The sequence below is a fragment of the Pristiophorus japonicus genome, chromosome 13 (assembly GCF_044704955.1).
Source record: "Pristiophorus japonicus isolate sPriJap1 chromosome 13, sPriJap1.hap1, whole genome shotgun sequence".
Classification (NCBI taxonomy): domain Eukaryota; kingdom Metazoa; phylum Chordata; class Chondrichthyes; family Pristiophoridae; genus Pristiophorus; species Pristiophorus japonicus.
This window is the reverse complement of record NC_091989.1, coordinates 68,653,426-68,666,796: the sequence shown is the minus strand read 5'-3', so window position 1 is coordinate 68,666,796 and position 13,371 is coordinate 68,653,426. Positions and strand designations below refer to the sequence as shown.

Below are 13,371 nucleotides of genomic sequence, written 5' to 3'. Positions count from 1 at the left end.
ATGAGATATTCCTCCACAGAGAGAATTGTCTGCTGGTTAAAGACTTCAAATGAAGTACTAGAAAACTGCATATTATGATCAGACTGGTTCTGGTGATGCCAGAATCCCTTTGTTTACTTGGATGAATTCAGTCCAAGTGTACACCTGAACCAAATGTGAAGAGTAGAGCAACATTTTTAATTCAATTTAAATTAAGATAATTCACTTCATGAACCTAAAGAATGTCAGAATGTTACCTGTTTGTGAACTGAATGGGGTGGATCGTGACTTTGTGCGTTAGTATAAAACGGCAGTCTGTTTTACATCCCTGCCCATTTTTATTTCCATTGACGTGACTCTTGCACAAAGTCAAGATCTCGCCAATGAGAAAGGTGAATAAGCAGACTGTAGTCATTACAGATCTCTGCAACCACCAGTTGCAAACTCATAGCAACTTTCACATTTTGGGATTTTTGACTGGGATGATTTTCAGATTAATTTATATTAAGATGTTGCTATAAAATTCAGCTACCAAGGGATTAAATCAAGGGATTAAGCTTTGCATAATACGGATTAGATCCAGAGAAAGTGTCGGTCCGGACAGGTATTTCTAGCATACCACATCAGTTTTTGACAATGGGATTTGTTAATACATTCCACACACATTGTGTTGGAATGGTCCCATTGTACTGAGCCAGTGGGGAGGGGTTAGCTGTCAGGGAAACATACATTCAAAGAATGGTAGCAAGTTTGAACCTGCATTAAGGACAACCTGAAATCAATGGCAAAGATGCAGTTTCATTGGGGCCGCCTTGGTACCGGACGGTAATTTGGGCGGGATATTCATCGCCGAGGTCCCTCGAATGTCGGCGGGCGGCAAATGGACAACATATGCCATCAATCTGGATGGTAGCAGGCAGGAGGTCTCATTCTCAGCGGCAGAGGCGCTTGCCGCCCAAGTGCCGCCGAGGATGGAGTCAGGCCCACGGAGGGTCAAAGAGCTGGAAAAAAAAAATCAACAATTAAAAAATAAAAAAACAATTGGAAGACCTCCAGGGGACCCCATACAGGTAAGTTGCTGTTGAAAATGTTTTTAAAAATGTTCACTTACCTTTTTTTCAGGTTCTTCCTGTTTCCTGTCCAGGTGTCGGGGACAGACCAGCCTCCTCGCAGTGGTCCACCCATGTTCTGTCGCCGAGTCCCGCCCACAGGAATATGGCATCTCGGTGGGCGAGAGCTCAGTTGCGCCACTCGGCCGTTGGCTGACGTCAGCGGGTGGTTCTCGACAGCTCTCCCCTCCAGTCCACCCCAGGACACCTCCAAAGTGCCACTGGACAGATCTTCAGGAGAAATGACGGCAGGAGTGGGCGGCAGCGGGCGGTGGCTGATGAATTTCGGCCCCATTGTACATAATTCTCACTATTCATCGACATAAGAACATAAAAAATAGGAGCAGGAGTAGGCCCTACGGCCCCTAGAGCCTGCTCCGCCATTTAATACGATCATGGCTGATCCGATCATGGACTCAGGTCCACTTCCCTGCCCGCTCTCCATAACCCCTTATCGGTTAAGAAACTGTCTATCTCTGTCTTAAGTTTATTCACTGTCCTAACTTCCACAGCTCTCTGAGGCAATGAATTCCTCAGATTTACAACCCTCTGAGAGAAGAAATTTCTCCTCATCTCAGTTTTAAATGGGCGGCCCCTTATTCTAAGATCATGCCCTCTAGTTTTAGTCTCCCCCATCAGTGGAAACATCCTCTCTGCGTCCACCTTGTCAAGCCCCCTCATAATCTTATACGTTTCAATAAGATCACCTCTCATTCTTCTGGATTCCAATGAGTAGAGGCCCAACCTCCTCAACCTTTCCTCATGAGACATACTTATGCAGTTTATGATTTTGAGAGCTGGAAGTCGAAGGTCGCAGACTGAAATAGCACGGAGCTTTGGGAAGAGTGGGGGAGTTATGCGTGGTGTTGGTAGAGGGAGTTTGAACGACACGTTCTAAGACATACATCGTTCTCTTTCACAGACGAGCCTTACCCCCTTCAGCTTATCCCCACCACCATGGCAGCGGCAGCAACACCAGGGCTCGGACAGCTCCAGCTGCAGGTAAGACAGATGTTAATATTGTGGTTCAGAGGCTTAAAGGACAGGCCAGGCCTTTGGAGGAGTTATTTAGAGAGGAGCGGTTGACAAATAAATGCCTGTCAAAGATTTTCTGACGGCTCAGCGAATTTATCCAAACTTCAAAGATCAGCTGACTCAATATAGACCACCGTTTGAACCTTGACCCTCCTTGGTCAGTGCTGAAGAACTGACACTGAAAACCAGCACAGAAAAATAGAAATTGCATGTTAAGAGAATCCCAGCGACAGATTTATCAAGATGTCCAGTCTTGCATTGAATAGCATTAGCTTCTCAATTATTAATCAGGATATATATGTACCTCTGTGGTTCCAACAAAATCATATTTTAATTCTCCATCCCAATCCCTAACTTGCAGCTCTTGCCTTGTTGGGGCTGGGGAGGAGGGGCAAGTAACTAGTCCTAGCCCTTCACCAATACCACTCTTAATATGGTCACCAAGAATTATACAGACATGACCCAGCAACAACAGGCCCTCAGATTTTCCTTCAACCTCGTGCCAGCCAGTGACTCAGTGGGTAGCACTCTCGCCTCTGAGTCGGAAAGTTGTGGAGTCAAGTCTCACTCCAGGTACTTGAGTTCAAAAATCTAGGCTGACACTCCAGTGCAGTGCTGAGGGAGTTCTACACCGTCGAAGGTGCCGTCTTTCGGATGAGATGTTAAACCCATCTGCCCTCTCAGGTGGACGTAAATGATCGCAGGGCACTTATTTTGAAAAAAGGAGGGGAATTATCCCCGGTGTCCTGGCCAATATTTATCCCTCAATCAGTATCACTAAAATCAGGGCATCTGGTCATTATCACATTGCTGTGGGAGCTTGCTGTGTGCAAATTGGCTGCCGTGTTTCCCACATTACAACAGTGACTATACTTCAAAAAATACTTAATTGGCTGTAAAGTGCTTTGGGACCTCCGGTGGTTGTGAAAGGCGCTTTATAAATCCCCTGGAAAGAGATGAATATCTCTGCACAGAATGGCTGCGATCAGGAACTTCCAGGAATAGGGAGATCAAACTATGCCACTCCAATCTGTGATTTACACATTGATATTCCAAAGCACAGTAACCTTGTGCTGCCCAAGACACTTATCTTTTAATATCAGTTTGGCTGAGTGATAACACCTGTGCCTTTGAGTCAGAAGGTTAAGAACATAAGAAATAGGAGCAGGAGTCGGCCATTTGGCCCCTTGAGCCTGCTCCACCATTCAGTAAGATCATGGCTGATCTGATCATGGACTCAGCTCCATTTCCCTGCCCTCTCAACCCTTTATTCGCTTATTGCCCAAAAATTTGTCTATCTCCACCTTAAATTTATTCAATGACCCAGCCTCCACAGCTCTCTGGGGCAGAGAATTCCACAGATTTACAAACCTCTGAGAGAAGAAATTCCTCCTCATCTCAGTTTTAAATGGGCGACCCCTTATTCTGAAACTATGCCCGTTAGTTCTAGATTCCCCCAGAAGTGGAAACATCCTCTCTGCATCCACCTTGTCGAGTCCCCTCAGTATCTTACATGTTTCAATAAGATTACCTCTCATTTTCTAAACTCCAATGAGTATAGGCCCAACCTACTCAACCTTTCTTCATAACTCAAACCCTTCATGTCAGGAATCAACTTAGTGAACCTTCTCTGAACAGCCTCCAATGCAAGTATATCCTTCATAAATACGGAGACCAAATCTGTATGAAGTACTCCAGGTGTGACCTCACCAATACCCTGTACAGTTGTAGCAGAATTTCTCTGCTTTTATATTCTATCCCCCTTGCAATAAAGGTCAACATTTGATTTGCCTTCCTGATTATTTGCTGTGCCTGCATACTAACTTTTTGTGTTTCATGCACAAGGACCCCCAGGTCCCTCTGTACTGCAGCATTTTGTAATTTTTCTCCATTTAAATAATAATTTGCTTTTTTATTTTTTCTGCCGAAGTGGATAACCTCACATTTTCCCACATTATACTCCATCTGTCAAATTTTTGCCCACTCACTTAGCCTGTTTATATCCCTTTGCAGATTTTTTGTGTCCTCCTCACAATTTGCTTTCCCACCCATCTTTGTATCATCAGCAAATTTGGCTACATTACACTCGGTCCCTTCATCCAAGTCATTAATATAGATTGTAAATAGTTGAAGCCCCAGCACCGATCCCATCTTGTGCTTTTATCTTGTGCAATAATCTTTTATGTGGCACCTTATCGAATGCCTTCTGGAAATCCAAAATACACCACATCCACTGGTTACCCCTTATCCACCCTGCTCGTTACCTCCTCAAAAAACTCCAGCAAATTTGTCAAACATGATTTCCCTTTCATAAAACCATGCTTGACTGAATTATGCTTTTCCAAAAGTCCTGCTACTGCTTCCTTAATAATGGACTCCAACATTTTCCCAACGACAGATGTTAGGATAACTGGTCTATAGTTTCCTGCTTTCTGTCTGTCTCCTTTTTTAAATAGGGACATTACATTTGCGATTTTCCAATCCGCTGGGACCTCCCCAGAATCCAGGGAATTTTGGTAGATTACAACCAATGCATCCACTATCTCTGCAGCCACTTCTTTTAAGACCCTAGAATGCAAACCTCAGGTCCAGGGGACTTGTCCACCTTTAGTCCCATTATTTTGCCGATAGTGATAGTGATTGTTTTAAGTTCCTCCCTCCTTATAGCCCATTGATTATCCACTATTGGGATGTTTTTAGTGTCTGCTACCATGAAGACTGATACAAAATATTTGTTTAAAGTCTCTGCCATTTCCCTTATTCTCCATTATTACTTCCCCAGTCTCATCCTCTAAGGGACCAACATTTACTTTAGCCACTCTCTTCCTTTTTATAGACTCTGTAGAAACTCTTACTATCTGTTTTTATTTAATTTAATTAATTTTATTTATCTGTTGTGGGTTCAAGGACTTGAACACATGATCCAGAATAACACTTCTGTCGGAGGTGCCAGCATTGAGATGCGGCATTGGAATGAGGCTCGTTCTACCTGTTCAGGTGGACAAAAAGATCCCGTGGCACTATTCAGAGGAATATTCCGAGTAGCCTGGTCATCATTTACCCCTCAACCAAACATCACTAAAAAGCAGATTATCTAGTCATTTATCTCATTGATGTTAGTGAGACCGTGCGTGTTTGTATTTCTGCATTTGCCTGCAAAACAACCATGGTTGCACTCCAAAAATACTTCCTTGGTTGTAAAGTGCTTTGGGGTGCCCTGATGATGTGAAGCGCGATATAGAAATACAAGTACAAAAGCAAAATACTTCGGATGCTAGAATCTGAAATAAAAACAGAATATGCTGGAAAACTCAGCGGGTCAGGCAGCAACTGCGGAGAGAGAAACAGAGTTAACGTTACAGGTCAATGACCCTTCGTTAGAGTTAAAATTCTCATCCTGGTGTTTAAATCCTTTATAGGCCTTGCCCCTCTCTATCTCTGTAACCGCCACCAGCTCTACCAATAGCAAACGGACAATATTGAATTAGCCGCCCACTATACATGCCATCCGATCTTTCCTTCCATTGACTTCTGAGTCAGAAAGCCGAGGGGTCGGAGTCCCACTCCAGAGCCTTGAGTACATAATCAAGACCGCCACTTCAGCGCAGTACTGCAGGAGTGCTGCACTGTCTTTCGGATGAGACGTTAGGGCAGACGGGGCCTCACTTTATCAGGTGGACGTGAAAGGCCCCTTGGCAGTATGCCGAAGAAGTGCGGGGAAGTTCTAAATCAACATCTAAAACAGATTATTTGGTCATGATCACATTGCTGTTTGTGGGATCATGCTGTGAGCAATTTGGATATCGTCTTTCCTACATTGCAACAGTGACTACACTTCAAAAGCACATCATTGGCTGTAAAGCATTTTGGGACGCCCTGAGGTTGTGAAAGGCGCTATAGAAAGTGCAAATTCTTTCTTGGAAAGGAAGATCAGGCATGGTGTATCACGGACACGTAATTCGATAACCCCCGTGCCACACCATCGCCCAGAGTTAATATAATCCTCTCTGAGTCATCCACATCAAGGGGATTCTTGGCAATCTGTTGATCCCACTTTCATGAATGTTACTGTTACTCTGTACATTTTGCCCACATGCTCAGGGCTGTTCAAGACTTTAAAGGTGAGACATCTCTGCCCTTATAATGTGCCCAGTCTCTCCTGACATCAGGCGAAGATAATGAGGGGGCTCGACAAGGTGGATGCAGAGAGGATATTTCCACTCATAGGGGAAACTAAAACTAGGGGGCATAGTCTCAGAATAAGGGGCCGCCCATTTAAAACTGAGATGAGGAGGAATTTCTTCTCTGAGGGTTGTAAATCTGTGGAATTCTCTTCCCCAGAGAGCTGTGGAGGCTGGGTCATTGAATATATTTAAGGTGGAGATAGACAGATGTTTGAGCGATAAGGGAATAAAGGGTAATGGGGGGCAGGCAGGGAAGTGGAGTTGAGGCCAAGATCAGATCAGCCATGATCCTATTGAATGGCGGAGCAGGCTCGAGGGGCCAAATGGCTGATTCCTGCTCCTATTTCTTATGTTCTTAAGTGCAAGTGCTGAAGGGACTTGGCTTCACCCAAGTCACGTCCGTTTGTAACTGCTTGATGAGTGTTTTAATGATAACTGCTTAAAGATTAGATTAATGCAGCCAGGAGTCAAGAACTGTTTATAAATAATAATAAAAATAATTGTAAAATCTTGCCCTTAATAGACTGCAACTGGCCTGCTTTACACATGGATTTTACCGTCCAATTTGTAGTTTGTAAGAGGGATAAGGTTGCCAACCCTCCAGGATTACACTGGCGTCTCCAGGAATGAAAGAATAATCTCCGGGACACTGCTGTGTGCAACCCAGGAGAAAAATCACAAGGGCATTAAAAAATGAAGTTTTTAAAAATAATTTCTTTGAGCACTTTTAATTTTGTAGTTATCAGATAAAAGGCTGTTTGACTGACAGTTATGTGATTGGGTAATGAAGCCTGCCCGCTTTGTAATTGGTGCGGGAAGGTGGGGCGGCATGAGGATGGACACGTGGGCTTGGACAATGGCGGCAGTGTGGGGCCGCAGGTGGCGGGAGGTCATGTGATGAAACCTCCAGGAATGTATCCACCCAGAGTTGGCAACCCGAAACAGGGGACATTTGGGGTGGGGGGGTGGGGGTGCCTCGGCCTCTAATGGTACAGATAGGCCTCACCGACCAGGAGGCAGGCTGACCCTTCCGAAATTCCCCCGGGCCGGGAGTGGCGAGAGCGGGATTCTGCGTCGTCCGTGATGTCGCCCCATCGGGCACGCGCTGACCCCGTTCCGACCGGCCGCGACCCCCTTTCCGCCCTGCGAGCGAAATTGGCGGTTGGTGCCACCGACGGCTTTCCCCGGCGGGAAGCTGCATGTGGCTGGGCAGCGCGTCCACCCGTAAAGGGGAGGGCGCGCTGCCGCGGCTGCCATTTTATTTTAATTGTCGGTCCGACAATGGTGGCCATGGCTTCGGCCCTCTTGGGTGCCGCTGGACCACAGGCCCGGCAGAAACCGTCTCTGGTGGCCCAGTGGGTTGCACCAACGTGACTGCAGAGTATACAGCGGGCCCTCCCCTTTAACTGAAGGGGAGGGACGTTGCGACGCGTCAGCACGACCGCAGGCGCCGACATCATCAGAGCGGCGCAATTGACACATAGCGCCCGTCCGACCCACTCCACACGCACGTCCCACCCGAACACCCCTCGCAGATGAAGAGTTTGTTCAAGTCCTGAATATCGCTCTGCTCTCCGCCCCGCGGATTGGGAGCGGAGAGAAATCCTCAGAAAGCTTGCTTTCAGTCAGGGGGAGGGGGCAATTTAAAATTTGTACTCCCACCTCCCCCCCCCCCCCCCCCCCCCAACAGAACAAATTGAAATTATGCCCCCCTTTTTTTTGTACAGTTTCCGAATCAGTGAGAAATCCCCCCCAACCCCCCTGCTGATCCTAGCTGGCCTGCTCCGTCCTAAACCCGGGCTTCATCTGCACGAGTGTGGCTTGTGGTGGGTGAGGAGGCCCCAGTCGGCCAACTCCAGTCCGCAGGGGCACATAGAATCAGCATTGCACGCGTGGTTAATGCTGCACAGCTGCAAGAGCGCCAGTCATTTGCATATGTATTTATAGAGCGAGTGGAGAAAACAAAAATACAATTATAATTCAACAACTTTCTGAAGAACGCAGGGCACTAATGCAATGCGGAGAGCAGTTTTTAAAAAAAAATATTTTTTTCACATAATTAAAAATGTCCCATATTTTGAGCACTCTTGTTTAAAAGACATCACCATCAGAGGCAGTCCCTCGGGATCGAGGAAGACTTGCTTCCACTCTTAGCATGAGTTCTTAGGTGGCTGAACAGTCCAATACGAGAACCACAGTCTCTGTCACAGGTGGGACAGATAGTCGTTGAGGGAAGGGTTGGGTGGGGAGCCTGGTTTGCCGCATGCTCCTTCCGCTGCCTGCACTTGATTTCTGCATGCTCTCGGCGACGATGCTCGAGTAGCTCAGCGCCCTCCCGGTTGCACTTTCTCCACTTAGGGCGCTTTATGGCCAGGGACTCCCAGGTGTCGGTGGGGATGTCGCACTTTATCAGGGTGGCTTTGAGGGTGTCCCTGTAACGTTTCCTCTGCCCACCTTTGAAGACAACTTTGTATTGAAATAGCTGTTAGCTCGTGGAGTGTGCTCTCTCTGTTTTGGACTAGTCTTCATTGTCTTTGCCCACTAAAAGCCCGGACGAGTGTATTATCGCAGATGTCTGAAGGAGAGGTGATTGTTAATAAATGAACTCGAGATTTATCTCCCCCGCAGTGCTGGAGGCTGACCGAATGTCACAGGGGCCCCCAGTTAGGAGGTTGACCTCAGGATCTTGTCGCATACAGAGAGCAGGGCACCGTTTTCATGTTCCATACATCTCTTGCTGATTGGGTGAATGACAAGCCCTGTCCTGCTGAGCTCATAAGTAGAAGAAAGAGAGAGAGAGAGGGCGAGAGGAATAAATGTGAAAGGGGAGGGGGGGCTGCGGGACACCAACCAATTTGTGGTTTGGCTATTGGAAAATAAATGATGAGAATATTATGCTTGGGAATGAAAGAGATTCAGACTGCGCGTGTACAAGTCCGGTTTCGAATGGAGATGTATTTACTGGTTGATGACCTGAAGATGAGATGAGCACCCTGCTCATCCTCCTTCTGTAATGAACAGGAACGTTGGCGAGGTATAAAGAGGGTCAATCGAATAGGTCATGCATCATATGGGGAGGCAGATGTTGGAACATATTGTAATGGATTACTCTCCTGCGTCAGGATTGGCTTGTGGAGAGCAGATCAGCCGGTGCTTAATACTTTCACTCGAGTCGAGGAATGTAATGAATTTACCTCAATAGCAGCAGCTGCAAGGAGCTTGTTGTCCCTGTGATCTGCAATGCATGCGTCGCTTCTTTGAAGGGCAAGAGCAAAAGCTGAGCTCTTTGCAAGGTGCAGCGAGCAGGAATTACATGTCTAGCTGCTGTAATTGGTGTTGTGTAGTGCGCCCTTAACCCTTCAAAGACCAGCCTCCAGAGGCCAACGCAGCATTTCACTAGCCATCTCGGCAAGGAAATGGAAGGCCTTTTAAAATGAAGTTTTATACCACAGGGTGCTTGTCTGTCTTGCAAAGGAAATCCACTCGAATTACTTCTCCCGTCCTAGCCCAGGGACGCTGAAGCCAATTACAGTCCTCACTTGTAACTCAGCACCGAACCACAAATAAATCCAGGACCTTCCTGATCCATATGGCTCAACTCCACATTGGACTGCATTATTAAAGAAAGAACTTGCATTTCTATAGCACCTTTCATGGCCACAAGATGCTCCAAAGCACTTTTCAGCCAATGAAGTTGTTTTTGAAGTGTTAGTCACTGTTATAATGTAGGAAACACAAGCGGCCAATTTGCGCAAAGCAAGCTCCCACAAACAGCAATGTGATAATGGTCAGATAATCTGTTTTTTAATGATGTTTGAGGGATAAATATTGGCCAGGGCTCCGGGGATAACTCCCCTGCTTGCCTTTGAAATAATGCCTTAGGATCTTGAACGTCCACCTGAGAGAGCAGACGGGGCCTCGGTTTAACGTTGTATCTGAAAGACGGCACCTCTGACAGGGAGGCGCTCCCTCAGCACTGCACTGGAGTGTCAAGCCTAGATTGTAAACAAGTCCCTGGAGCTCGTGTTAAGGGATGTACTTGCGAAAGTCAGGTATTTTGGTGCAATGCTTGAAATGTCCGGCAGTTTTCAAAGCGAGGCACGAAGCCTCTATTTTTTTGCCTTTTGCGCAAATTGTATTTTTTAAAATCGAGTATCGTTCCGCCTGGTGAATCAGGCCACTGTATAAATCTCATTTGGCACAATGTGAAGCCAAAGGGAACAAAGGAAGGCAGCCTCGCCACTGACTTAACTATCCAGGTTCAAAGGTCAGCCTTTTGAAGCATCGCAAATGTGTCATGTTGATTGTTCACAAATGTGCACGAAAATGGAGATTTTAAATTTGCCTTTAAAGACATGGGTTTTGACCCTCCTTGTCTCCTTCTTGGCCTGTTCTTTAAAAATCACCCTTCACACATGTATATCATTTAATTAAAATCTTCCTCTTAAAAAGAAAATAAATTTGATTAAATTCATTTTTATAAAGAGCGTTCCATACATCCTTCAAACAAAGCCTGAATAATTTGGCATGCATTAGTCAGCTAAAAAAAATATAATTATGAGGTACAATGATTAAAATTAATCCCAGTTTTCCTTTTTTATTCCTTCACTTACTGATGTCCCCACAAACCCATTCCCCATCACATTCTCCAATTGCAAGGGCAGGTTTGGGCCAGCACTTCGGCCCGAGCCAGCGCTGTGGTGAAATGGGCGCCAAGAGGTGAACGAGACTCGCTCTGGTCATTTCCCCCCCGCCACTCCCCCCACTTCTGCCTCACTCTCATTGGGGAAGCATCCCTCCTCTGCTCAATGACTTCCCTAACTGTGACTGGCGACTTGGTGCAATTTGACACAGTGCATGCCGTGGTGCAATGGATTCCACGTAGAGAGAGGTCCTGTGGGAAGAAGGAATGAAGGAGGACAGTAGGAGTATGTTTGAGTTTGTGTGTATGTATTGGCACATGCAGTGGAGCCTGGTCTCCAGTCGTCTCCACTGGACCAAGACCTTGCTCTGTCAAGCCCGTGTGGTGGCTGGTGTGCAACGGCCACCCCACGTTAAAAGAATTCGCGCACAGGCATCTTCCACCATTTAAAATGAGTTCATCGGTCACCTAAGGACTCATTTTTAGTGTGGAAGCGAGTCATCCTTGACGCCGAAGGACTGCCTATGATGATGATGGTTCCTGCCATTATGAAACAGCATATCTGTCGATTCACTGTGAGCATTGTCATGGGAGGTTTGCTACTCTATATGGTAAAGTCTTGCACTTAGGTGTCACACTCCAGGAGTCACTTTCCAGTTGTCACACACCAGCCATCACAACAACAACAACTTGTATTTATATAGCACCTTTAACGTAGTGAAAGGTCCCAGTTGTCACACAAGCTCTACAACGTGGCATATCTGCACTTTCAAAAAAGCCTTTGACAAAGTTCCAATCGAAAGCCTTTGGGGTAAACTCAAGTGTGGATTCAGGGTAAGACTTGCAAATGAATAAATAATTGGCTGAAGGGTAGAAAACATTGGGTACTTTTGTTAGAGGGGTTATGTCCAGTGGGGGAAGTACCAGGTGGGATGCCCCTGGGCTCGGGTTTGGAACCAATGTTCCCTCTAATATTCTTTCTCTGCGCAGTCCCTGTAACTGGCTGCACAGCCCATTCGGGTTTCAGCGCGTGCACTGTTCCTTCCCTGTAAAAGCCAGTGAGCGGCCTGCACGGGACCTCCAGGCCCCTGCTCGGCCACACAGCTTAGCGAGAACATTAGTTGGGACCGTTCCTCTTTCTAATTTACATTCAGAAACTCCGTGCAAATTGGTCACATTTGCAGATTATACAAAAAGAGGAGGAGCAATGGATTCAGAGGAGGAAGCTCAGAAATTACAGAATGAGTTGGACAAAATATGTAAGTGGGCAGAATGATAGCAGATGGAATTTAATGCAGACCAGTGAAAAATGAGAAAAATGGGTAACGCCTATACTCCATGCATGGTATGGAACTAGCTGAGGGTGCCTTTGAACGAGACCCAGGAGTCGAGGCAGGCTCGACAATAAACATGTCCAACATAGAGGAACAATCAAGAAAGCCAACGGAATGTTACGCTAGATAGAGTCAGAGTAAGTTGCGATGAAACTGTCCAGTGCTCTGGTCAGACCACACCTTGAGTGCCTTGTCCAGTCTTGCTCACCAAGATCCAACGGAGATATCGAGCTCTGGAGGCAGTGTGGAGAAGATCCTATTTTAATAGGGAGAGTGGAGGCTTGCATCTAGGGGTTGGTGGGGGAAGTTGATCCCAGGAAACTATCCTAACTGAAGTATGCAGCGTGTTTCCTCGGGGTGCTCTGCAGTGTATCTATTCACATATTCCCCACTGTCTTTTGGATGAGACGTTAAACCGAGGCCCCGTCTGTTCTCTCAGGTGGACATAAAAGATCCAATGGCATTCTTTTGAAGAAGTGCAGAGGAGTTCTGCCCAGTCTCCTGGCCAATATTTATCCCTCAATCAACATCTGTAACTCAGATTATCTGGTGATTATCTGTTTGTGGGAGCTTGCTGTGCGCAAATTGGCTGCCACGTTTCCTACATTACAACCATGACTACACTGCAAAAAGTACTTTGGCTGTAAAGCACTTTGGGACGTCCGGTGATCGTGAAAGGCGCTATAGAAATGCAATTATTTCTTTCTTTCTGGAGGTCTGATTGTTGGGGAAAGACGAGAGAGATCTAACCTATCTGCCTTGAAAGAATGTATCTGAAGGGGGATCCTATAGCGACATACTTTCTTCATGGTTGAGGACAATTTAATTAAATGTTTTAATATGTGTTCCACACCAATGTTACCTGCTCACAACCCATAACGAGAAAGGGAAGGGGGTACAACTGAAGTTTAATACGTGCGTCAGGCACAGCCCCTACATTGTGTTCACAGAAAGAGTATTTAACCTAAAGGAGCTGGGGAATTGAAACGTTTTCTGATAGTTTGAAACTAACTTTAAATATTTCCAATATCATATAGGCAGTCCCTCGAATCGAGGATGACTTGCTTCCACGCCAAAAAGGGATGAGT

At 46.2% G+C, this 13,371-nt stretch overlaps 1 protein-coding gene across 4 annotated transcripts in view; it reads left to right on the top strand.

Moving 5' to 3' along the window:
- Positions 1 to 13,371, top strand: part of sox5 (SRY-box transcription factor 5) — a 239,853-nt gene that overhangs the window by 133,642 nt on the left and 92,840 nt on the right. For all 4 annotated transcript variants that reach the window (XM_070896692.1, XM_070896691.1, XM_070896690.1 and 1 more), the window contains one exon: positions 2,011 to 2,090. In XM_070896692.1, coding sequence (XP_070752793.1) covers positions 2,011 to 2,090 — 80 coding nt within the window. The remainder of the gene's footprint in view (positions 1 to 2,010; positions 2,091 to 13,371) is intronic.